Source organism: Hemitrygon akajei, chromosome 32 (genome assembly GCF_048418815.1).
Source record: "Hemitrygon akajei chromosome 32, sHemAka1.3, whole genome shotgun sequence".
Classification (NCBI taxonomy): domain Eukaryota; kingdom Metazoa; phylum Chordata; class Chondrichthyes; order Myliobatiformes; family Dasyatidae; genus Hemitrygon; species Hemitrygon akajei.
The window spans coordinates 40,147,674-40,174,146 of record NC_133155.1 but is presented as its reverse complement, the minus strand read 5'-3'; the positions used below and the strand labels follow the sequence as shown (position 1 = coordinate 40,174,146).

Here is a 26,473-nt window from a genome sequence, read left to right as displayed (position 1 = left end):
GGTCAAATGACGTCTTTCCATGCAGGAGGAATTTGAAGAAATAAACAGTAATGCCAGGCAGTGTCCTGGAGTTCTGTGAGAGGAACATGGTAATGCATCTCTACCTAGCTGGAATCCACAGATGACAATGAGATGACGGTGGTAATGCATCTCTACCTAGCTGGAATCCACAGATGACAATGAGATGACGGTACTAATGCTAAGAGAGGTACACACACAAAATGCTGAAGGAACGTGGATTGATTGAGATCTGAGTTAGATTGAGCAGGTTAAAAGGTCGGCAGAACATGGTGGGCCAAAGGGTCTTTATGGTGCTGTAATGTTCTGTGTAAACACAGCTGTTCAGGTCGCACCAATGGAGAGAAACCAACAGCTGATGTTTCGGGCTTAGATCCTTCATCATACTTGGGGGTGACCTGTGGTCAAGGGGAGAAGCAGTTTTCTGCACTAACACAGAGGGGCCCTTCCTGAGACAGCAGATGGTCATGGTCAATCACTACTATCAAGATAGCAGTGGCCCAGCAGCTGACTTCACACTCTGGGATGGGAGGTGAACCCTTGAGTTCTGGCTCAGAGCTAAGTCCAGTAACAGTGATCCCAGGCCACTGTCAACTGGAAAGGTACATCGCATCCGGAATTTTTCCAGTTAGTGGACAACTTCCTCCCACGCTGCTCTGATGTACTGGGAAATCGCGTACGAGGCAAGTTACAGCAGTCGTTTCCCATTGCCTTTTGCCGGGTGAGTTTTTTTTTAAAGAGATCACCAACTCTTAACCCAGCAGGAATGAAAAGCTGGCCAGTTTCGAACTAGAGAGCTCCCACTCCACAGTCCAGCACTGATGCCACTATGCTACCAGCCGGGTACTGACAGCTACTCATAGAATAAAAACAGGTTCTGGATGACAAAATCCTGCTTTAGTGTGGAGCACCAACCTTTTCCCCTTTCAGTCCTTGGGATCCTGTGATACCTGGGTCTCCACGCTCCCCCTTCAAAACAGATAGAATATAAAAACTTCAGTGTGAAATTATCACCAATGCAGAACAATAGGATATTAAGTGACTTGTATTAAAAAAAAGTGTTTGCCACATTTCCTGCTCTCAAAGCCTTCTGAGAGGAGATGCTGCTGGTGAGGGCTGTTGACTCAGAGGACAGCAGGCAGTGACTGTGTTCCCAAGCCTGGGGGGGGGGCAAGGGGCTGGGGGAGCATTTCTCCAATTGGGTAACCTAAGAGTGGCACTGGCAAAACGTTGGTCTCCCCAAGGGGCAACCGATCCCACAGTGTCGGCCAGTACGGAATATCGATGGTCTGATGAGACCAGTCAAGGTGAGATCTCACAAGGTGGTTCTTTTTGGTAGATCAAATATGATGGCAGAATATAGTATTAATGGTAAGACTCTTGGCAGTGTGGAGGTTCACAGGGATCTTGGGGTCTGAGTGCATAGGACACTCAAATCAGCCATGCAGGTTGACTCTGTGGTTAAGAAAGTGTGATGTACGCAGTGCCAGAGACTGATGTTCACAGTGTCACTGAGACTGATGTCATTGTGATGCTCCCTGTGTCACTGAGGCTGATGTCACTGTGATGCTCCTGTGTCACTGAGGCTGATGTCACTGTGATGTTTACAGTGTCACTGAGACTGATGTCACTGTGATGCTCCCTGTGTCACTGAGGCTGATGTCACTGTGATGCTCCCTGTGTCACTGAGGCTGATGTCACTGTGATGTTCACAGTGTCACTGAGACTGATGTCACTGTGATGCTCCCTGTGTCACTGAGGCTGATGTCACTGTGATGTTCACAGTGTCACTGAGACTGATGTCACTGTGATGCTCCCTGTGTCACTGAGGCTGATGTCACTGTGATGCTCCCTGTGTCACTGAGGCTGATGTCACTGTGATGTTCACAGTGTCACTGAGACTGTTGTCACTGTGATGTGCCCAGTGTCACTGAGACTGATGTCACTGTGATGTGACCAGTGTCACTGAGACTGTTGTCACTGTGATGTGCCCAGTGTCACTGAGACTGATGTCACTGTGATGCTCCCTGTGTCACTGAGGCTGATGTCACTGTGATGTTCACAGTGTCACCGAGACTGTTGTCACTGTGATGTGCCCAGTGTCACTGAGACTGATGTCACTGTGATGTTCACAGTGTCACCGAGACTGTTGTCACTGTGATGTGCCCAGTGTCACTGAGACTGATGTCACTGTGATGTTCACAGTGTCACCGAGACTGTTGTCACTGTGATGTGCCCAGTGTCACTGAGACTGATGTCACTGTGATGTGACCAGTGTCACTGAGACTGTTGTCACTGTGATGTCCCCTGTGTCACTAAGGCTGATGTCACTGTGATGTTCACAGTGTCACTGAGACTGATGTCAATGTGATGTACCCAGTGCCACAGAGACTGATATCAATGTGATGTTCACAGTGTCACTGAGACTGTTTTCAATGTGATGTGCCCAGTGTCACTGAGACGGTTGTCACTGTGATGTTTCCAGTGTCAATAAGACTATTGTCAATGTGATGTGCCCAGTGTCATGAGACTGATGTCAGTGTGATGAGTCCAGTGTCACTGAGACTGATGTCAGTGTGCTGTGACCGTTACGACTGAGTGGGAAGAACGTGAACATCCTGCTACTGACAAATTCAGGCCTTTTTACCTCTGTGATTTACGTGGGCAGAGATCTACAGGGGCATGAAAATCAGCCCTTGGGATGAGCAAACACCGTCTGTGATCTGGGTGAGCGGGCCTGCAGCAGTGAAGGCTGGAGCGTGGACCACCTACCTTGTCTCCCTTCTCTGCATCATGCCCAGGGACACCTTGAGGACCACGCTTGCCCTGTCAATAACAAAGGAGAATGTTAAGTATTGGTTAAAATGCAGAGTTCAAGGACAGGTACATTTCTAAAGTAACTGCATGACACCCAGAGCACTTTACAGGCAAGGATATACTTCTTTAGTAATGGTACTCTTACCAGATATCTGTGCTCAGCAAATCCCAGCTCAACTTTCTGATTATCACCAGGAGTAAACTGTAGCACCATGGTATGGGCAGACTCTTTATTACCTGTGCCAATGTAGCGAGAGGAGTGGGCAAGTAGTGGATATTGTCTCCATGAGTGCAACGTCCTCTCAGCTTAAACCCAGGGAAGAACAGAATGATCCCCTGTGACACTCACTGAAAAAGGAGCTCTCGGCTGTATGGCTGAGCACCATAAAACATCACCAGTACTCCAGGCTGAAGTGTTAGCCACCTTGTTCCTACATGCTCTCCACTTCTGTGGTAACTAAATCTCTAAAATTACAGAGTCACAGAACCAGGTCCTTTGGTCCATCTAGTTACTGTTGGCTTGCCTTTTTCCTTGTCCCATCTACGTGTACCCAGATGACAGCCTCTCACATACGTATCCAATCTTATATCTACATTCGGCCCTCCTTATCCGCGGGTTCCGCATCCATGGATTCAACCAACCGTGACTCTGGATAACCCGGAAGTTCTCTCTCCAGCACTCGTTATTTGAGCATGTACAGACTATTTTTTCTTGTCATTATTCCCTAAACAATACAGTATAACAACTATTTACATAGCATTAGGTATTATAAATAATCTAGAGATGATTTAAAAGTACAGGCAGTCCCTGGATTATGAACGAGTTCCATTCCTGAGTCCGTCTTTAAGTCGGATTTGAAGTCGAAACAGGTACATCTGGTATTATTTAGCGTCAGTTAGTCAAACGTTCGTCTTTGTATATAGTATACATTTTACCTTTCTATGCATATAAAACACTTAGGAAATGCATGTAATTCAACAATTAAACCACTGTGTTGCTTTGTAATAATTGTAGCTTTCATCGGGGCATTGCCTTTCTCACTTTATTCTTTAAAATTGTTCCGCTCGTTGACAGACTGTAGCCTAACACTTTTCCGATGACCGATGGCATTTCACCTCTTTCCGATCGCTTTATTATTTCCACTTTATTTTCAATCGTGATCGTGATTATTTTCGTGAACAGAAACACTGCAGATTCAGAGCTGCTGCAGGTCCTAATGACCACCGCACTGAGACAGGTTAAATAAAGTCCGGGGTTCCGCTAGGTCCTAAAGACCACCGCACTGCTCAGGCTAAATAAGGGACTTGAGCATCCGCGTTTTTTGGTATCCTCGGGGGGGTCCCGGAAGCAATCCCCCACAGATAAGGAGGGCCGACTGTATACAACTTTTCTTAAATGTTACAATTGAACTCACTTCTGCTACAGCTCATTTCACACTCCTACCACTCTGAGTGAGGAGACTGCGCCTCGGACTCTCCTTAAATATTTCACCTTTCACCCTACAACTATGACCTCTAGTTTTAGTCTCAGCCAACCTGAGGGGAAGAAGTCTGCATGAATACATCCTATATACTATGTTACAACACGCACCTTACTGTGCCAGCCTCCTGTGTTTAGATACTAACTCCCTGGAATATGGTTAGCAGGTCCAGCCTCTTTAACGATTCAGGCCTGCCCGCTAACTGGCAGCCATGTTTTGGTGCTCAATTGTCAGCTTAATTTCGGATTCTCATCTAGTGTCCAGTTTAAAACCTGACTTCATTTCAGACTCATCTGGTGTCTCAGCGTTAATCTCCAGAACTTGGGTCCTAACCATTCATGGTACCTAATCATACTGTGACTCTCTCACAGTACGATTGAGCCTAACATATCAGAGCTTCTTGCCAGCTGTGGCCAGCCACAGCGAGAACATTTCTAGACAGACCCTGGAGACACATGACCTCCAGGTCGCCATGCGCCAACTATCACAAGAACGAAGCCAGAGTCATTCGGGTGAGGCTGTCAGTCGTTCTGTGGAGCCAATTCATCTTCCGACCCTAGAGTTTTTGCAGTGACCCGGACTCTTGCCATGGCTTCCTCACTCAATGTTCACTGGTGTTTGAACTCCAGCTGTCCTGTCCGCAACGGAGCGCAGAAAGGTGGCTCTCCTGACTGGGAGGGCCTTGGCCTGGAACAAAGGAGCAAAGGTCAGAGATTTGCTTGGACTCAGTGGTATTCCTGGCCGCCATGGAGAGGGTGTTCCATCATCCCACCAGAGCAAACCAAGCCTCGGACTGTCCGATAAAGCTGTGACAGGATAGTTATTTAGCTGCCTACTATGCTATTGAGTTGCAGTCTGGCCGAAGAGAGCAGCTGGAATGGGAAGGCCTTGGCCACTCTGTACTGCCACGGACTCCGAGGTGAACTAAAGGATGCCCTTGCCTTGGAAGAGCCCCTTGAAGCCTCCATAATCACCTGGTGGACAAGATGATGAAGAGGTCTAGCCTGAGGCCAGCCTCAATGCATCACAGTTCTAGTTCCTGACAAAGACTAGCCCGCCTCCTGCTCAAGATCCTGGTGACCCACCTGCAAGAATGGTGATATACTCCCTCCCTACTTATCTCCCTCCTAGCACTTATCCTTGCAAGTGCAATAAGTGCTACACCTGCTCCTACACCTCCTCCCTCACTAACTTTCAGGGCCCCAAACAGTCCTTCCAGGTGAGGCGACACTTCACCTGTGAGTCTGTTGGGGGTCATATATTATGTCTGGTGCTCCCGAAGTAGCCTCCTATATATCGATGAGACCGAACATAGATTGGGAGACCACTTCACCACCAGAAGAAGCAGGATCTCCCAGTGGCCACCCATTTTAATTCAACTTCCCATTCCCATTCTGGTATGTCTACCCATGGCCTCCTCCATTGTCGAGGCCACACTTAGGTTGGAGGAACAACATCTTATATTCTGTTTGGATAGCCTCCAACCTGATGACATGAACATCAATTTCTCCAATTTCTGGTAATGCACTTTACCATTTCCCATCCCCTTTTCCTTCTCTCACGTTATCTCCTTGCCTGCCTATCGCCACCCTCGGGTGCTCCTCCCCACATTTTTTTCTTCCATAGCCTTATATCCCCACCTATTAGACACCCCCTTCTCCAGCCCTGCATCTCTTCACCAATCAACTTCCCAGCTCTTTACTTCAACCCTTCCCCCTCTCAATTTCACCGATCACCTTGTGCTTCTCTCTCCCCTCCCCCACCTTTTAAATTTACATCTAATTTTTTTTTCTGCAGTCCTGCCAAAGGGTCTTGACCCAAAATGTCAACTATACTCTTTTCCATAGATACTGCCTGGCATCTGCAGACTCTCTCGTGTTTAAAAAGAGAACATGCAGATATTTACCTTCTGAAGCTCCAAAACATCAGACTAAAGTAATGCACCTCTTCTCTCTCCCTTCCCCTTTAGGATGCTCATAGGCCTCCAGCTGTTTCTCCCCTCCTCGGGACACTGTGAATACCTGATCATACCCTATGGCCTCATAAATGTCCCAGCTGTTTTCCAGGCTGGGATACTCTCCATAAGAATGCTTTCGTCTACTTGGATGAGATTCTAATCTTCTCAAAGTCCATGGAGGAGCACGTCATTCACATCAGAGTTATCTTACATTTCATTAAGAGATCGAGGAGATTTGCTTCATCACCTAAAACATGCAAAAACCTCTACAGATGTATCGTGGAAAGCATTCTGACAGGCTGCATCGTCTGGTATGGGTGGGGGGGGGGGGGGGGGAAGGCGGGTGACTACTGCACAGGATCGGAATAAGCTACTGGATGTTGTAAATGTAGTCGGCTCCAGCATAGGTACCAGCCTCCAGAGTATCCAAGACATCTTCAAGGAGCGGTGCCTCAGAAAGGTTGCATCCATCATTAAAGATCCCCATTTCCCAGGGCATGCCCTCTTCTCATTGTTACCATCAGGAAGGATGTACAGAAGCTTGAAGGCACATACTTAATGAGTCAGGAATAGCTTCTATCCCTCTGCCATTTAATTTCTAAATGGACATTGCAACCCTGAGCACTACCTCACTTTTTTTTATATTATATGTTTTGCAGTATTTTAATCAAACTACTTCTTCACAAATTTATTTTTCTCTATTATCTATATTATCATGTATTGCATTGTACTGATGCTGCTAGGTTAACAAATTTCACGACATATATCAGTGATATTAAACCTGATTTTGATTCTAATGAGACTTTTAGATCATGGACTCTGTATCAACCTGGAGAAATCCAAATTTCACATGGTCACCATTTTATTTTTGGGTTTTGTCATCTCTAATGGCAATTTTAAGATGGCTTCCACTAAGATAAAAGCAGTCAGAGATTGGCCACAACAATCCAATGTGAAACAAGTCCAATTAATCCAAGGATTTGCCAACTTTTGCAGAAAGTTCATCAGGAACTTCAGCTCAGTAGTGGCTCCACTGACAGCACTAACTAAGAGATCCAGGGGTTTGGACAACTGAAAAGGAGGCTGCTTTTTCAGTGCTGAAACAGCAGACAGTTCCAATTTTGGTTTCACCTAATCATTGTGGAGGTGGACATCTCAGACATCGGAGTGGGTGCAGTGTTGCCTCAACGGCCACCTTCGGACAATAAACTGCTCATGTATGCGTTCTTCTCCAGGTGGCTATCCCCGCCAGAGGTGAACCACAATATCGGAAATCCAGAGCAGCTCACAGTCAAGTTAGCTTTGGAGGAGTGGCATCATTGGCTTGAGAGTGCCAAGAACCCTTTTATTGTACAGACAGACCACAAGAACCTGGCTTACATTTAAGAGGCCAAAGGACTGAATTCCAGACAGTCCATGAGGTCTCTTTTCTTTAACTGGTTCAATTTTGTCCTGACCTATCAACCAGATTCTATCAAAGAATCAGAAACCAGGTGCAATGTCTCATCCGCTCGATGAACCTGAAAGAGAGAAGCAGTCTACTACCATTTGTCCCAAGTTAAGGAGACAGAGCCAATTCATAGAGGATCACCACAATTATTCACAAGGCTCAGGTGCAAGGAGAGATTCCCAAGATCAGTCCTATTTATACTTCAATTGGGTCATGCATCCAGAATGAACACTCACCCAGCGATGGCCAGGACCCTTGAATTCATTAAGATACTGATGGTCTTGAATGGCTAAAGAGGTCCGACAATACGTGCAGGCATGCAAGGTGTAACAAGGAGCCCTGCACCCAACCTGAAGGACTTTTTCACCCTCCACCTGTTCTGGACAGACTATGGGTGCACATCTCCATGGATTTTGTCACAGGAATTTGGAGAAGGAAGTCTGAGAATCAGAACGGGAGTGCTGCGGGAGCCATTTTGATTTTTTCTTCTCATTGGAGTTAACAGACTGCGCAGGCATGTGACGTTGGGCAGTGAAGCGCGGAAGATCTAAAAGGAACACAGCCTCATACAGCGGGCAGCAGAGTGAGCCAGGAGCAGAGTGAAGGCTTAAGGGCTTTGGCTCAAGAGGCTTAGGCGGAAACAGGCGAGGCAAGGTAGGTTTAGTTTTCAATTTTTCCTGTTATTTGAGGAAAGGGGGAATTATGAGTGTGAGGGCAGCTTGCTGTTCTCGGTGTCGGATGTGGGAGGTCCTGGAGTCTCCTAGCCTCCCCGACGTCCATTCTGCACCAGGTGCGCTGAGCTGCAGCTCCTAAGGGACTGTGTTAGGGAACTGGAGATGCAGCTTGATGACCTCTGTCTGGTCAGGGAGAGTGAGGAGTTGATAGAGAGGAGTTACAGGCAGGTGGTCACACCAGGGCCACGGGAGGCAGACAAGTGGGTCACGGTTAAGAGAGGGAAGGGGAAGAGTCAGGTACTAGAGAGTACCCCAGTGGCTGTACCCCTTGACAATAAGTACTCCTGTTTGAGTACTGTTGGGGGGGGGGGGGAACAGCCTACCTGGGCGAAGTGGCAGTGGCCGTTCCTCCAGCACAGAGTCTGGCCCTGTGGCTCAGAAGGGTAGGGAAAGGAAGAGGAAGGCAGTAGTAATAGGGAACTCCATAGTTTGGGGGTTAGATAGGCAATTCGTGGACGCGATCAGGAGACCCGTATGGTAGTTTGCCTCCCTGGTGCCAGGGTCCGGGATGTTTCTGATCACGTCCAAGAAATCCTGAAGTGGGAAGGTGAGGAACCAGAGGTCGTGGTACATATAGGTACCTATGACATAGGCAGGAAAAGGGAAGAGGTCCTGAAAGGAGAATATAGGGAGTTAGGAAGGGAGTTGAGAAGGACCGCAAAGGTAATAATCTTGGGATTACTGCCTGTGCCACATGACAGTGAGAGTAGGAATGGAATGAGGTGGAGGATAAATGTGTGGCTGAGGGATTGGAGCAGGGGGCAGGGATTCAAGTTTCAGGATCATTGGGACCTCTTTTGGAGCAGGTGTAACCTGTACAAAAAGGACGGGTTGCACTTGAATCCTAGGGGGACCAATATTCTGGCGGGGAGATTTGCTAAGGCCACTGGGGAGACTTTAAACTAGAATGGTTGGGGTGTGGGAATCAAATTGAAGAGACTAGGGGAGAGGAGGTTAGTTCACAAATAGAGAAAGCTTGTAGACAGTGTGTGAGGGAGGACAGGCAGGTGATAGAGAAGGGGAGCGCTCAGACCGAAGATGTAGGGGAGAAGAAAGAAAAAGATAGTAAAGTTGTTTGCACCTTTAGGGATAAACAGAGAGTAAGAGGTTGAGAATTTCTTAAAATGCATTTATTTGAATGCTAAGAGCATTGTAAGAAAGGTGGATTAGCTTAGAGCATGGATTGATACCTGGAAATATGATGTTTTAGTTATTAGTGAAACATGGTTGCAGGAGGGGTGTGATTGGCAACTAATTATTCCTGGATTTCGTTGCTTCAGGTGTGATAGAATCGGAGGGGCAAGAGGGGGAGGTGTTGCATTGCTTGTCAGAGAAAATATTACAGCGGTGCTTTGGCAGCTTAGATTAGAGGGCTTGTCTAGGGAGGCTATTTAAGTGGAATTGAGGATTGGGAAAGGTGTAATAACACTTACTATAGACAACCTAATGGGGAGCGAGAATTGGAGGAACAAATTTGTAAGGAGATAGCAGATATTTGTAGTAAGCACAAGGTTATGATTGTGGGAGATTTTAATTTTCCACACATAGACTGGGAAACCCATTCTGTAAAAGGGCTGGATGGTTTGGAGTTTGTAAAATGTGTGCAGGATAGTTTTTTGCAGCAATTCATAGAGGTACCAACTAGAGAAGGGACAGTGTTGGATCTCCTGTTAGAGAATGAGATAGGTCAGGCAACGGTGGTATGTGTTGGGGAGCACAACGGGTCCAGTGATCACAATGCCATTAGTTTCAATATAATTATGGAGAAGGATAGGACTGGACCCAGGGTTGAGATTTTTGATTGGAGAAGGGCTAACTTTGAGGAGATGCGAAAGGATTTAGAAGGAGTGGATTGGGACAAGTTGTTTTATGGGAAGGATGTAATAGAGAAATGGAGGTCATTTAAAGGTGAAATTTTGAGGGGACAGAATCTTTATGTTCCTGTTAGGCTGAAAGGAAAGGTTAAAAGCTTGAGAGAGCCATGGTTTTCAAGGGATATTGGAAACTTGGTTCGGAAAAAGAGAGATATCTACAATAAATACAGGCAGCATGGAGTAAATGAGGTGCTCGAGGAGTATAAAGAATGTAAAAAGAATCTTAAGAAAGAAATTAGAAAAGCTAAAAGAAGATATGAGGTTGCTTTGGCAAGTAAGGTGAAAATAAATCCAAAGGGTTTCTACAGTTATATTAATAACAAAAGGATAGTGAGGGATAAAATTGCTCCCTTAGAGAATCAGAGTGGACAGCTATGTGTAGCGCCAAGAGAGATGGGGGAGATCTCAAGCAACCTCTTTTCTTCGGTTTTCACTAAGAAGGATATTGAATTGTGTAAGGTAAGGGAAACAAGTAGGGTAGTTATGGAAACTATGATGATTAAAGAAGAGGAGGTACTGGCACTTTTAAAGAATATAAAAGTGGATAAGTCTCCGGATCCTGACAGGATATTTCCTGGGACCTTGAGGGAAGTCAGTATAGAAATAGCAGGGACTCTGACAGAAATATTTCAAATGTCATTAGAAATGGGGATGGGGACAAAGGATTGGCATATTGTTCATGTTGTTCCATTGTTTAAAAAGGGTTCTAAGAGTAAACCTAGCAATTATCGGCCTGTAAGTTTGACATCAGTGGTGGGTAAATTAAATGAAAGTATTCTTAGACATGGTACATATAATTATCTGGATAGACAGGGTTTGATTAGGAACAGTCAACATGGATTTGTGCGTGGAAGGTCATGTTTGACAAATCTTATTGAATTTTTTGAAGAGGTTATGAGGAAAGTTGACGAGGGTAAAGCAGTGGATGTTGTCTATATGGACTTCAGTAAGGCCTTTGATAAGGTTCTGCACGGAAGGTTAGTTAGGAATGTTCAATCTTTATGTGTTAATATTGAAGTAGTAAAATGGATTCAACAGTGGCTGGATGGGAGATGCCAGAGAGTAGTGGTGGATAACTGTTTGTCAGGTTGGAGGCTGGTGACTAGTGGTGTGCCTCAGGGATCTGTACTGGGTCCAATATTGGTTGTCATATACATTAATGATCTGGATGATGGGGTGGTAAATTGGATTAGTAAGTATGCAGATAACACTAAGATAGGTGGCGTTGTGGATAATGAAGTAGGTTTTCAAAGCTTGCAGAGAGATTTAGGCCAGTTAGAAGAGTGGGCTGAATGATGGCAGATGGAGTTTAATGCTGATAAGTGTGAGGTGCTACATTTTGGTAGGAATAATCCAAATAGGACATACATGGTAAATGGTAGGGCATTGAGGAATGCCGTAGAACAGAGTGATCTAGGAATAATGGTGCATAGTTCCCTGAAGGTGGAATCTCATGTGGATAGGGTGGTATGCTGGCCTTTATAAACCAGAGCATTGAGTATAGGAGTTGGGATGTAATGTTAAAATTGTACAAGGCATTGGTGAGGCCTAATTTGGAGTTTTGTGTACAGTTCTGGTCACCGAATTATAGGAAAGATGTCAACAAAATAGAGAGAGTATAGAGGAGATTTACTAGAATGTTACCTGGGTTTCAGCACCTAAGTTACAAAGAAAGGTTGAACCAGTTAGGTCTTTATTCTTTGGAGCATAGAAGGTTGAGGGGGGATTTGACAGGGGTATTTAAAATTATGAGATAGAGTTTACGTGGATAGGCATTTTCCACTGAGAGTAGGGGAGATTCAAACAAGAGAACATGAGTTGAGAGATGGGCGGCAAAAGTTTAGGAGTAACACGAGTGGGAATTTCTTTACTCAGCGAGTGGTAGCTGTGTGGAACGAGCTTCCAGTAGAAGTGGTAGAGGCAGGTTTGATATTGTCATTTAAAGTAAAATTGGATAGGTATATGGACAGGAAAGGATAGGAGTGTTATGGGCTGAGTGCAGGTCGGTGGTACTAGGTGAGAGTAAGCGTTCGGCACGGACGAGAAGGGCCGAGATGGCCTGTTTCCGTGCTGTAATTGTTATATGGTTATAGGTCTTCCAAGGGGAATACTGCCATCACGGTAATTGTAGATCATTTTGCAAAAGCCTGCAAATTCATTGCCTTGGACAATTAATTTGAGCAGACAGGGGCCAGTTTTTGCTGCCTGGCAGCAGGTCTGGCTATTCTCTCAGGATTTGTCTTTCTGGGTGGAGTCCAGGAAATTAGTGCCCAAGTTCACTGGACCCTTCAAGGTTCTCAAGAAAGTAAATCTGGTGGAATACACCTTGCAGCTTCCCAGGTGGTCAAGATCAATCCCACCTTCCACATTTCCAAATTAAAACCTGTAAACACCAGTCCTTTAGCCCCACCATCATCAGTCCTGCCATCACCCAGATATGTTGATGGGGAACAGGTCTTCACCATAAGAAGAATTCTGGGTTCACGAACTGTTCAAAGTGTTAGGCAGTTCTTCGTGGACTACGAGGGATTCAAATCCTGGCAATAGTGCTGGTTCCTGAAAGAGACATCTTTGGATCCAACTTCATTCAGGACTACAGTCACTTTCTTTCCAAGCATCCAGGGCCGACAGGAGTTGGCTGTAGGGGAGGGGGTCCTGTTATGTCACGCACTGAATCGTGCCAGCCTCCGGGGTTTAGACTAACTCTCCAGAATATGGATAGCTGTTATGGCCGCTTTAAAGATTCAGGCCAGCCCCACTAATTGGAGGCCATGTTTTGGCGCCAGGGTTTTAATATTTAAAGAGCACCTGAACTGAGGTTTGGCGCTTACTCATCAGCTCAACTTTGGATTCTCATCTAAAGTCAAGTTTTGGACCCTGTCCTCATTTCAGTCTTGGATACTCCAGCAATTGAGTACTAACCATCCTTGCCTCAGTCTCTCATCATATACTGCTCAGAATTTTGTATACCGCTATAAGATAGCCCATCATTTTCCTCCACTCTAGGGAATAAAGTGCTAACCTATTCAACTTTTCCCTGTAATTGAGGTCCTGAAGTTCTGACAACATCCTTGAAAATTTTCCCCATGCTCTTTCAAACTTATTGATATCTTTCCTGTGGGTAGGTGACCAGAAATGCACATGGTACTCTAAATTTGGCCTCACCAATAATTATGTGATTCAAGTAAGGAATCACTAAATTTCTCTAAATGGCAACATCTTGTATTTTAACAGTGAGGAAAACCTAAAGCTTTGCCTGACTGAGATACAGTTCCACACACAATGGCATTGAGTGGGATGGCTGTGATTAGTGGGTCAAGCTCATCTGGGAGCTTGGCCCACTGGCACTGGCTGAGTGGCTTTGTCATCGGGACATGGCTGATGCCCAACAGATATTGGTCCCCATGGTCTCTTAACAGAAGGTGCGCATTCCCAAGGCTGCTGTGCTCAATAACCAATTAGACCATTCAGCCCATCAAGTCTGCTCCACGATTCCATCATGGCTAATTTATTATCCTTCTCAATCCCATTCCCCATGCTTCTCTCCATAACCTTTGATAACCCCATCACTCAATAATCTATCAACCTGTAATTTAAATAAACCCTTTGACTTGCCTTCCACATATGTCAGTGGCAATTAATAACATTGATTCGGCACCCTTTGGCTAAAGAATCCCTCATGGAGCAGTCCCTACCCTCCGACGTTCTACCCCTGTCAAAATCCACACAGGCTTAAATATGGCATTTCCTTTCCTTTTGGTCCTAAAGAACTGCCTACTGCAACTGGGTAGATATTAAGAGCTGCTTTCATGAATATAAGGAGGATGGCTCACTTGCGTCATCAGGTGTGTCCCAGGCTCCAGCCCAGGACCTGTTCCAAAGAGGGGATAAGGTATCCCAATTCCTAACATCACTGAGGTAGAGAGGACCCATAGAAATGAGTCATCAGCTGCAACGTCCCTGTAAGACTGGATTCTGAAATCAGATTTGCACATCAAGAAAAAATTTCAGCTTCTAACTTCAGTCTCAATCTCCCCTCCCCAGGAAATTCTGCCATTCAGCCATGCCGCTTTAACCCTGAGAAAGCTCCTCTGGAGGAAGAAGACTTTGAACTGAATGGCCCGAACTGTAGAGACAACTCCAGAGGTACAGCTCTCTCTACCATGATGCTGGATTCCGGCATCAAATCCTTGTTAATGCACTCTGTGGGATGCTTGGGCTTGTGTTCTGATAAGACAGCAGATAGTAAGGAGAGGAGTGACCACTGTACTCACCGACTTCCCAGGTGAGCCATGCTTGCCGATGCTTCCCTGCAAAGAGAACAGTATGTCACAGTGGGCAGTTCAAATCCATCACACAGCCAGACTCTGAACCCTTAGGTGATGCTGAGAATTCACATTTCTGCAAAATTTAAACAAACTCATTACTTTGCACTGACTTTTACCAACTGAGCTGGAATATATACAAAATGCTTGCCAGGGTTATCAAGGACATTATACAAATAGAGATAAAGGATAGAAATATGCACACTTCAATGACAGTCATATGTGGGACTATTATGGGAAGTGACGGACCTTCTGAACAGCTCTATTGTATTGGTCGTCTCCTCACAATGTACCAGACAGAAAGAGAAAACAAACAAATTCAAGGAGGTAGCAAAATGTATTGATGTTGAGGTAGTCCACATGGATTTCAGCAAGGCTTCTGTCAAGATCTCACCTGGAAGTCTGATCCAAAAGATTAGGCCCAGGAAGACACCTCCCAGTGTTTACCCAACTAACAGGAGTCACCTGCTCACTTCCAAATCATCAGCTGCAGCCTATTTAAACCTAGTCTTTGTTTGGTCAGATGGGGGAGGTGGCAGTACATAGGTGACAGGAGACGGTTGGTGGCAGAGGTGGCTTCTGAACTGTGGTTGAGTCAGAATGCCAGGTAGTCATGGTGGAATGGAAGAGAAGGCTGTAGGGGTCAATGAGTACTGGGAGAAAGTGCAGACAGGTGCAGTAAAAATAAATGAGAAAATTATAATGATGGTAGAGAACAACTATCGACTGAAAGGAAGGTGATAGAAGAGGAGTTTAATGTCTAAGCAAGGGAGTGAAATAAATGTATTGCGTCCAACAGCACTGAGTAACAGTTAATAGGGATATAAGTATGGCAAAGATTTTGCATGATGGAGCACTTTGGTTGTTTGTGAAAATTCGGAGTGGAGGGACAAAGTAATGAAGGTACTAAACACTGGCAGAAGTAAGGTTATAGAAAAGAGAGTATTGGGGAAAATAGTATTGAAGGGGTGATAACAGGAATGCAAATTGGAGAAAACCCCAAGGAACTAAAGAAAAATATTAAATGAGGATTGGCAACTGAGATAAAAGGATCAAAAGCAGTAAAGAATGGAGAAAAGGTTGATAACATCTGTAATGTTAATATTTCAGGGTTCAATCTTACCTGCAAAAGTAACGATTGGAATCATGTGTTTTAGTGTCAGAGCCTACGTCCCACCATCACTTAGTGTTATAAATGTAGAAATATGGCAATGTAATGGTGGTGTGTAAAGGAAGGCGGAGGTGTGTAGATGTGGAGAACATCTGTATGAGCAATGCAAACAAGATGAACTAGCAAAAAGTCGTTACTGTGGTGGGGCCCAGACAGTAGCCAATGGGAGATGTGAAGTCCAACAAATGAGAGCACAGCGTAATGTGTCATATGTGGAAGCAGTTAGCGTGATGAACAATGAGAGAAGAGTTAAAGAAGGAAATGATTCAAATGCAAATACAAGACAAGGTCATAGAAATAATTCAACAACAGCGATACATACAGATAAACTAGTTTTATTCATGATAAATGTTTACTAATTGTTCTGAGCAGGCAAAATCTAAAATGGAAAAGATAAAAATGATAGTGAGGCAGCAGTGAAGTTTTTGAATATGAGAGAGCTATCATGGGAGCAAGTGCAGGTAGAACTGGGTCAAATGTTCCAAATCTTGAGGTTTATTTACAAAGTTACTAATACTATTCTTCAGTGGAACACGAGAAGGTTAATAACAAATGGACAGAAATTTAAGAGTTATGTGAGGGATTTTGTTGAGAAATCAGATGTGATACGATTGCAAGAAGCATGACTTAACCCAACACTAATCAATGGTTCTGAAAGTGTAAGAAATGATAGTTAATGGAAGAGGGTGTGGGCGTATAACTTTTGTTAAAAGGGGTGTACAATATAGAGAATTAAAGGAAGGAGAAGAACGGGAGTACATAGTAAGCAAAATATTAACAAAGGAAGGTACAATTAAAATCATTAATATCTAATCCTTGTAAGAAATTAGAAATAGTTTATCTGCAGCAAATTGGTATAGAGTGTGGGGACAGCACATTGTGGGGTGAGCATGATGATTTTAATGGATCAATGTAGAAGAACTTATGGAAAAGGAAAATTTGAAATATATCATTGATGGAAGTAGAAAAAGAGTAAATTTTAATGCAGGTTCTGAGGTAACGATTGATTTAACATTGGTTACAGCATCTTTATCAGGGAAGTGTTGATGGGAGGTTTTGAAAGAAACAGCAATAGGTAGTGTGGGGAATGGGCTGATGTATGGCCATTGTTAGAGTGGTCTTGAAAACAATTTGATGCTGCAGAACTGAGCAAAGCAGAGTCTGGGCCTGACAGTGAGGAAAGACATCATGTTTGATCAATTTAAATGGCAAGGCGAATTTGAAAGGTCAGATATGAACTGAATGGAGGTGGTGCAGCCTGGGCTCAAGAGCATATTGAAGTGGCAGAGCAAGAAATAACTCGAGATTTGGACAATTTAAGCACCAGATCAGATAGAAATGGTCAGGGTGTTGGGGCCAGAGACAGTGATCAGGAATTACAGAATATTAATATTAATCAGGATGTCGATCTCTATATGGCAACAATACACACACCAAGGAAATGGTGCCATGGTGGACAAAAGAGTGTGGGAAAGCAACAACACATCGTGATAGAGCATTTAGATTATTGAAGAAGATACAACATTTTCAAAAATTAATTGAGTGTAAAAAGATGCAAGCAATAGTAAGAAAAACAATTCGGAAAATGAATATTGCAGTAAGTTTTGTGGCTCTGGAGGAATACAAACACCCACTGAAAGAATTTGAAAGATAATTACAAAAGAAGTATTACCAGGGAAACGGGATAACCAGTGTTGTGATGGGTAGAGCTGCACTATTGAATGTAGAGAACGCAGTGCACACTTCTGTTAAAGTAGACAGTTCTGACAATATGAGTAATGAAGGAAAAAGGAGAAAAGAAGAAACATTATTAGATAACTTGGAAGCATTAGAGATGGATGGAAATTTTGAGGGTACATTAAATGTGATGTTCACCACGAAAGAATTAAATAGTGTTCTTAGACAGGCAAAGAAAACATCCCCCGGGAAAGATCAGATAAGCTATGTTATCTGATTTAGTCAGAAAGGGAAGGAAGTTATTTTAAGGTTATTTAATCATGTATGGGGGAGAAAGGAAAATTTCCTAAAGCATGGAAAGAAGCAATTATAATTCCAATACATAAACCAGGCAAAAATCCAAACAATTCGGCAAGTTCTAGACCAATAGCATTAACCTCACCATTTATGAAAGACCATGGAAAAAATGATACCTAAGAGATTGATGTATTACATTGAAAGAGAATGGGATAATTTTTAAATATCAGAGTGGGTTTCGGAGAGGAAGAGGAATCATTGATCAACGTGAGGTGAGGAGTGCTCAACTGAACAGGGAAACCACAGTAACAGTCTTTCCTGATGCAGAGAAAGCATTTGATATGATGTGGAAGGAAGGTTTGATCATCAAATTGCAGTATATAAATTGGGAATTAGAGATCGACTGCTAAATTGGATAAAAGATCTTTTAATTGGTAGATTTATCATGGTTGAGTCGGGAAATTGGGAAATCTATGTTAAGTAAACAAATTGTGGAAAAATCAACCCCTCAGGAAAGTGTTGCTAGACCATACTATTTGCCATATGAGAAATTATATATTTCCTAATATAAATAGTTGTATCAGAGTATCATTATTTGTGGAAAATGGAACTAGGTGAAAAAGGAGTGAGAATGTGAAATTTATAACAGAAACTTCAAGAGGCAACAGTTAAAGTGGAAGATTGGGCATTAAAATGGGGATTCAGATCTTCAGCAGCAAAATCCAAAATAATCTTTTTCACTAGGAAGAGGACAGAACAACTAGAAAGAAGTGTGACAAATGTTCAGGGGATATTTACGTGGAGTTCTGCACAGTTACATTTCAATGAGGCAGGGCAAGGATGGTAGGGTACAGGAACTGTGGTGTACAAAGGCTGTTATAAATCTAGTCAAGAAGAAAAGAAGAGCTTACAAAAGGTTCAAAAAACTAGGTAAGGATAAAGATCTAGAAAATTATAAGGCTAGCAGGAAGGAGCTTAAGAATGAAATTAGGAGAGCCAGAAGGGGCCATGAGAAGGCTTTGCCGGACAGGATTAAGGAAATCCCCAAGGTATTCTACAAGTATGTGAAGAGCAAGAGGATAAGTCGTGAGAGAATAGGATCAATCAAGTGTGACAGTAGAAAAGTGTGTATGGAACCAGAGAAGATAGCAGAGATACTTTACTTCAGTATTCACTACAGAAAAGGATTTTGGTGATTGTAGGGATGACTTACAGCAGACTGAAACGCTTGAGCATGCAGATATTAAGGAAGATGATGTGCTAGGGCTTTTGGAAAGTTGGATAAGCATCAAAGTTGGATAAGTCACTGGGACCAGACAAGATGAACGCTAGGTAATCAATGGGGATGGGAGAGGTTCCGGAAGATCGAAGGGTTGTGGATGCTGTTCCCTTATTCAAGAAATGGAGTAGAGATAGCCCAGGAAATTATAGACCAGTGAGTCTTACTTCAATGGTTGGTAAGTTGATGGATAAGATCCTGAGCGGCAGAATTTATGAACATTCAGAGAGGCAAAATATGATTGGGAATAGTCAGCATGGCTTTGTCAAAGACAGGTCATGCCTTATGAGCCTGATTGAATTTTTTGAGGATGTGACAAAACACATTGATGAAGGTAGAGGAGTAAATGTATTGCATATGGATTTCAGTAAGGCATTTGATAATGTACCCCATGCAATGCTTAGTGAGGAAGTAAGGAGGCATGGGAACCAAGAGGACATTACTTTGTGGATCCAGAACTGGCTTGCCCACAGAAGGCAAAGAGTGGTTGTAGACAGGTCATGTTCTGCATGGAGGTCAGTCACCAGTGGTGTGCCTCAGGGATCTGTTCTGGGAGCCCTAAACTTTGTGATGTTTATACATGTCCTGGATGAGGAAGTGCAGGGATGAGTTAGTAAATTTGCTGATGACACAAAGGTTGAGGGTGTTGTGGATAGTGTGGAGGGCTGTCAGAACTTACAGCAGAACATTGATAGGATGCATATCTGGGCTGAGAAGTGGCAGATGGAGTTCAACCCAGATAAGTGTGAGGTGGTTCATGTTGGTAGGTCAAATATGATGGCAGAATATAGTATTAATGGTAAAACTTTTGGCAGTGTGCGCAGGTTGACTCTGTGGTTAAGAAGGCATACAGTGCATTGGCCTTCATCAATCACTGTATTGAGTTTAGGAGTCGAGAGGTAATATTGCAGCTATATAGGACCCCGGTCAGACCCCACTTGGGGTATTGTGCTCAGTTCTGGTCGCATCACTACAGGAAGGATGTGGAAAACATAGAAAGGGTGCAGAGAAGATTTACAAGGATGTTGGCTGGTTTGGGGAGCATGCCTTATGAGAATAGGTTGAGTGAACTTGGCCTTTTCTCCTTGGAGCGACGGAGGCTGAAAGATGACCTGATAGAGGTGTATAAGATGATGAGAGACATAGATTGTGTGGATAGTCAGAGGCTTTTTCCCAGGGCTGAAATGGCAGCATGAGAGGGCACAGTTTTATGGCACATGGAAGTAGGTACAAAGGAGATGTCGGGGTAAGTTTTTTTTTTTTACGCAGAGTGTGATAAGTGCATGGAATGAGCGGCTGGCAACAGTGGTGGAGGTGGATACGATAGGGTCATTTAAGAGACTCCTGGATAGGTACATGGAGCTTAGAAATGTAGAGGGCTATGTGCAATGCTAGGTAATTTCTAAAGTAAGGACATGTTCAGCACAGCATTGTGGGCTGAAGGATCTGTATAGTGCTGTAGGTTTTCTATGTTTCTCTATAACAACGGCAGTCATGGTCTCATGACCATGATTGTTCTAATTTTTTCTACATAAGTGGGTTGCCATTGCCTTCTGCGCAGTGTTTTACAAGATGGGTGATCCCAACCATTATCAATAACACTTCAAACTAAAACTTTATGCTATAGAATTAGAAAATCTGGATACCTTTAGATTTTTAGGAATTTGGTTCGATAAAAGACTCACATGGTAACACGTTAAAGAAATAATAACCAAAAGTAAGAAAGTGCTAAATGTTCTGAGGTGTTTAATAGGAAAGGAATGTGGAGCTGCAGGAATCTCTGAAAGCAGTAAACAGCAGGGGTTCCCGCCATGGATCAATACCACTATGCAAGGGATCCGTGGGGCCCAGGTTGGGAACCCCTGATGTACTGGATTAATAAGAACAATACTGGACTATGGAAGTATGCTGTGTAGATTGGCATCACACAGTATGCTCAACAAACTGGATATGCAGTAATTCAAAGTTAAGCATTAGTGGGCCAATATGGACAACACCAGTGGCAGCAAACCAGCTGGAGTTGGGAGAGGCACCTCAGGATCTGAGAAGAACACAGTTTTCATTAACATATTGGGTAAACCCACAAGGGCATGGAGAAAATCATCCAAGTAAACAACTTCTAGATCCATGCTGGGAAAAGGAAAGAAAGTCTTGCATGGACTATTGAAGGAAAAGCAGAAAGGATAGGAATTAGTAATAAGGTAGTGAGTGCTACAGTGCCTTTTCCTGGACAGTCTCCATGGCTGTCTGAAGTACCAGAGGTGGATCTTCAATTATTCAAAAGGAGACAGAAAAAATAGAGCAGTGATTTTAAATCAATTTAGTTGAATCTTGTGTAAATAATAATTATTATGGATATTTAAAATATGCACAGATGTTCTAAAATGGAAATCGTAGATTGGTAGTGCCTAATTTTAACATGAAAAAGCAGGTGAGGATAAATGATAATTTGTCAGTGTTTACAGGTGAAATGACAGCTGGATGATTCGCTTGCAGTTGGAGGAGGAAGCAAGATCAATGAGAGTTCTAATATAGTCTGAGTCAACCACAACAACCACGAGTCTAAAGGATTCATATTCAGTGGCAAAACCAGACGTTATGTGTGAGATAATACAAAATCTTAATAGACAAAATGGTGGGACTCTGTACATGTTTAATGTGGATGCCAGCACACATTGATATTTGAGGAAACTAGCAAAGGAAGCAACTAGACGAGCGGACTTGGACATTCAAAGAAATTACAGTAAAAGAGTAATGAAAAACATTATTAAAAGTGAAATTTAAAATGTGGAGAAAACACTAGGATGAAAAGAGAACTGAAAGACATCTTTATAGAATCCAGAAAGAAGTGGGATTGTTGAGGAATGTGTGAAAGAGCAGAAGGGAGGAGGTGATAATATCAAGATTGAAGTTCGGGCACACAATTAAATGGTACATTGCTTTCAATGAAGAAACACAATACTGGAAGGGGCAAGTATTGTAATCGGCAAGAAATGGTTGAACATGTGACAATGTGTTCAAGATATAATTAAGAGAAGGGATGGTTGATGCTAAAGTTATCAAAGAATAAAATACGATTTAACATTAACAATCTTTTGCAGAAAAGGATCACAGGATTTTTGCTTTAAATATGTTGTACAGTTCATTAAGAATACAGGCATTTTTATAGAATGTGATACAATAAATATATAGGATTTAGATATCCTGACACACACACCAGTTCAGAAGATTGTGGTAATGCAAGCAGGAGGAGGGAGGGAGAAGAAGAGGACAAGGAGGAGTGAGAGAAAAAGGAGGAGGAGGAAGAGGAGGGTCAAGCCTCTCTAAATTTCCTGAGAGACCCCATTGGATTCAAGGCAAGTTGGCAAATTAGACCTAAAATTGGAAGGGAACAGTGGATCATGGTGGAGGGCTATTTTTTTGGCTGGAAACCTGTAACTGAAGAAGCATCAATAGTGATCACTGCGGGAACACTGATGTTAGTTAACTATTTTAACATTTGGATATAGAAGTAGGATTATTGTTTGAACAATACAGAAATATTGACTGTGCTGTTAATAGTGTCCTCACTATATAATAGGTAATCTCAGGTAATAGATAATAATAGGTGTTAATAGGTAATCTCAGGCAACAGAATAATAATAATCTGTTTAAAAGGCAAGCATGGGCTGCTGGCGATGGTGGTGGAGGCGGATACGATAGGGTCTTTTATGAGACACCTGGATAGGTACATGGAGCTCAGAAAAATAGAGGGCTATTAGCAAGCCTAGGTAATTTCTCAGGTAAGGACATGTTCAGCACAACTTTGTGTGCTGTAGGTTTTCTATGTTTCATAACAATGAAAAATAGAAATTATGAGAACATTGTGCAAAGATGCACATTGGGAGGAGGTGAAGGTTAAAGAACACTGTGATTGAGTGCCTTGGGAAGTTTTGAAGAACAGAGGAACCCTAGTGTACAAATCCTTTGATCCCTGAAGGCAGCAACACAGATAGATAAGATAGTGAAGGTGGCAAATGTGATATTGGCTCTCATTAGCTGGGGCACAGAATACATAAGCAGATGGTGATGGTAATACTTCATAAAACATTATAAATACTTTATACAACATGAAGCAACTAGAATACTACACAATTCAGCTCATCAAACTATAGGAAGGGTGTGATTGCATTGGAGCTGGTGCAGAGGGGATTCAGCAGGACTTTGTCTGGGATGGAATGTTTCAGTCATGATGAGAGAATTAATGATTGTGTTTGTTTTCTTTGAGAATTGATAGATATGTATAAAGTTATAGAAACACAGAAAACCTACAGCACAGTGTGGAAGATCAGAGGGATCTTGGGGTCCGAGTCCACAGGACGCTCAAAGCAGCTGAGCAGGTTGACTCAGTGAATAAGAAGGCATATGGTGTATTGGCCTTCATCAATCATGGAATTGAATTTAGGGGCCGAGCGGTAGTGTTGCAGCTATATAGGACCCTAGTCAGACTCCACTTGGGTGTACTGTGCTCAGTTCTGGTCACCTCACCACAGGAAGGATGTGGAAGCCATAGAAAGGGTGCAGAGGAGATTTACAAGAATGTTGCCTGGATTGGGAGGCATGTCTTATGAGGATAGGTTGAATGAACTCAGCCTTTTCTCCTTGGAGCAACAAAGGAGAGATGTTGAGAGGCGTTGATTGTGTGGATAGTCATTGGTTTTTTCCCAGGGCTGAAATGGTTGCCACAAGAGTCTTTTAAGAGGCTTTTGGATAGGTACATGGAGCTTAGAAAAATAGAGGGCTATAGGTAAGCCTAGTAATTTCTAAGATAGGACATGTTTGGCACAACTTTGTGCTGTAGGTTTCCCATGTTTCTAAACAATACAGGCCATTTGGCTCACAAAGTTGTGCCAAACATGTCCCTACCTTAGAAATTACTAGGCTTACCCATAGTCCTCTATTTTTCTAAGCTCCATGTACCTATCCAGGTGTCTCGTATCCGCCTCCACCACCATTGCCAGCAGCACATTCCTTTTTTTTGCAATTTATTTTTTATTGAAGTTCATCATCAAACATTTCCATAAGATGTATTTCAGATATTGTACCTATATATCATATAGTCATATATGCCACAAATCTCCACATAATATTTATCTGAGGTATACACTTGTAGAAAAGAGAGGAAAGAAAGAACAAGGGAAAGAAGAAAATTATGTACAAGTAGGGAGTGATCTTTTTTTTTACAACATATTCATTGATTTGTGAGGATAAAATCAGGCCTATGAGGTGTTATGTAGTTAAACCATTTTTCCCAGTATGAATCAAACTGTCCCAAATTATGATTAACAGATGCTGTTATCTTCTCCATTTTGTAAATGTCCATTGTAATTTCCATCCATGCATTTAAGGTTGGGCTCTTCTGTGATAACCATTTCCTAGTAAAAGTCTTTTTACCAACAGTATATTCATTAAATATATCTTTTCAACTATTCTTGAGGTATATACCCAAAATACATGGTCTTACTTTCTTAGGATATTTCACATTTAAAGATGTCTTGTAGGGCATTGTGTATCCCACTCCAACAGTCTTTGATAATGGCGCATTCCCAGAAAATATGATAATGGTTTGCATTTTGATTTCCACAATTTCTCTAGCAAACAGGGCGGTCATAATGGGATTTCTGAGAGGGTGTAATAAAATATCTTACCAAGTTTTTCCATCCCAACTCCCTCCATTTCTGCGAACTGGTACACTTCCATTGATACCTCTATATTATTGTCCATTCTTTCTCAGATATAATTATCCCTCCTTTCTTCTCCCAGTTTGTTTTAATGTATGAAGTCAAATGTGTTTTAAGATTTGACAAACCCTTATACACACTTGAAATGATTCTACTACCATTCTCTGAATTATATGCTTTTCTAAATAGTTCTATCAAATATGTTCTTGTCTTGGTTACATTTTTAACCATCCTATTAACATATTGTCACATCTGTAAATACCGATAAAAGTCTTGTTTTTCTAATAAGTGTTGCTCTTTAAGCATTTCAAAACAGAAGTGTTCCTTCTTTCATCATATTGTCCTTTAGCTGTCCAGTCCTCAAATCCTGCATCCAGTTTATTTGGTGTAAAATCCAAGTCATATGAATACCATTTAAGAATTGCAATATCTCCCTCTAGTTTATATTCTTTTATAATAGATTTCCATATTTTAAGAGTCCATTTCACCCACAGGTTATCAATAGTATTTATGTACCTTTGTATTTGTTAACAGCCAGAATTGCCTGTATAGGGATGGGAAGTATCCCCTCCTCAATGTTTTTCCATTGAGCATCATATGATGGGTTGCACCAACATATCACAGCTCTCAACTGTGCTGCAAATAATAATCTCTAAGAGAAGGTAGGCCCCATCCCCCCTTTTCCTTGGCTAATTGCAGAGTTTTGAGACAAACTCTAGGCCTTTTACCTTGCCAAATATATCTTGATAACATTTTGTTCCATTCATTGAATTGATTTTGATTAATCTCTATTGGTAGGGTCTGAAAGAGATATAATAGTCTGGGCAGTATGTTCATTTTAATAGATTCAATCCTTGAACTGAGACTAAAAAAAGGGATTAGATTCCATCTTGTTATATCTTCCTTAGTTTTTTATATATATAGGCTGATAACTGCATTCTGATAATTTTGCCAAATCTTTTGGCATAATAATGCCCAAATATTTGAAAGCATCTGTTTGCCACGCCCAGGGGAATCTACTTTCAATTTCTCTTGGTGGGCTATAGTTATATGAAAGTACGGTCCGCCCTCCTTATCCGCAAATTCCGCATGCGTGAATTCAACCGACCGCAAATCGCGAAAACCCGGAAGTGCTCTTCCAGCACTTGTTGTTCGAGCATGTACAGACTTTTTTTCTTGTCATTATTCCCTAAACAATGCAGTATAACAACTATTTTACATAACATTTACATTGTATTAGGTATTATAAGTAATCTAGAGATGATTTAAAGTATACGGGAGGATGTGCGTGGGTTATCGTGGATTGGGATCGAAAAAAATCGTAAGTTCTCTTACTCAGTAAGTCGGAACAGGTACATCCGGTATTATTTAGTGTCAGTTAGTCAAATGTTTGTCTCAGTATATAGTATATATTTTACCTTTCTATGCATATAAAACACTTAAGAATGTATGTTTCAGCGCTGGGCTCAGGAACTTCTTCCTGAGTTCGATCCAGTGACAAACCGCTATCAAGTGCGCTCTCCACCGTGCCGGGTTGATGTGAGGATCAAAAACCCAAAACCCAATAATTAAACCATTGCGTTGCTTAGTAATAATTGTAGCTTTCATCGGGGCAGAGCCTTTCTCACTTTATCATTTAAAATTGTTCCGATCGTTGACCGACTGTAGCCTAA

The 26,473-nt window shown here is 42.6% G+C and overlaps 1 protein-coding gene across 7 annotated transcripts in view; it reads right to left on the bottom strand.

Moving 5' to 3' along the window:
• Nucleotides 1-26,473, bottom strand: part of LOC140719770 (uncharacterized) — a 411,496-nt gene that overhangs the window by 150,609 nt on the left and 234,414 nt on the right. For all 7 annotated transcript variants that reach the window (XM_073034626.1, XM_073034628.1, XM_073034629.1 and 4 more), the window contains 3 exons: nt 14,606-14,641; nt 2,791-2,844; nt 934-987 (listed from right to left, as the gene is read on the bottom strand). In XM_073034626.1, coding sequence (XP_072890727.1) covers nt 934-987; nt 2,791-2,844; nt 14,606-14,641 — 144 coding nt within the window. The remainder of the gene's footprint in view (nt 1-933; nt 988-2,790; nt 2,845-14,605; nt 14,642-26,473) is intronic.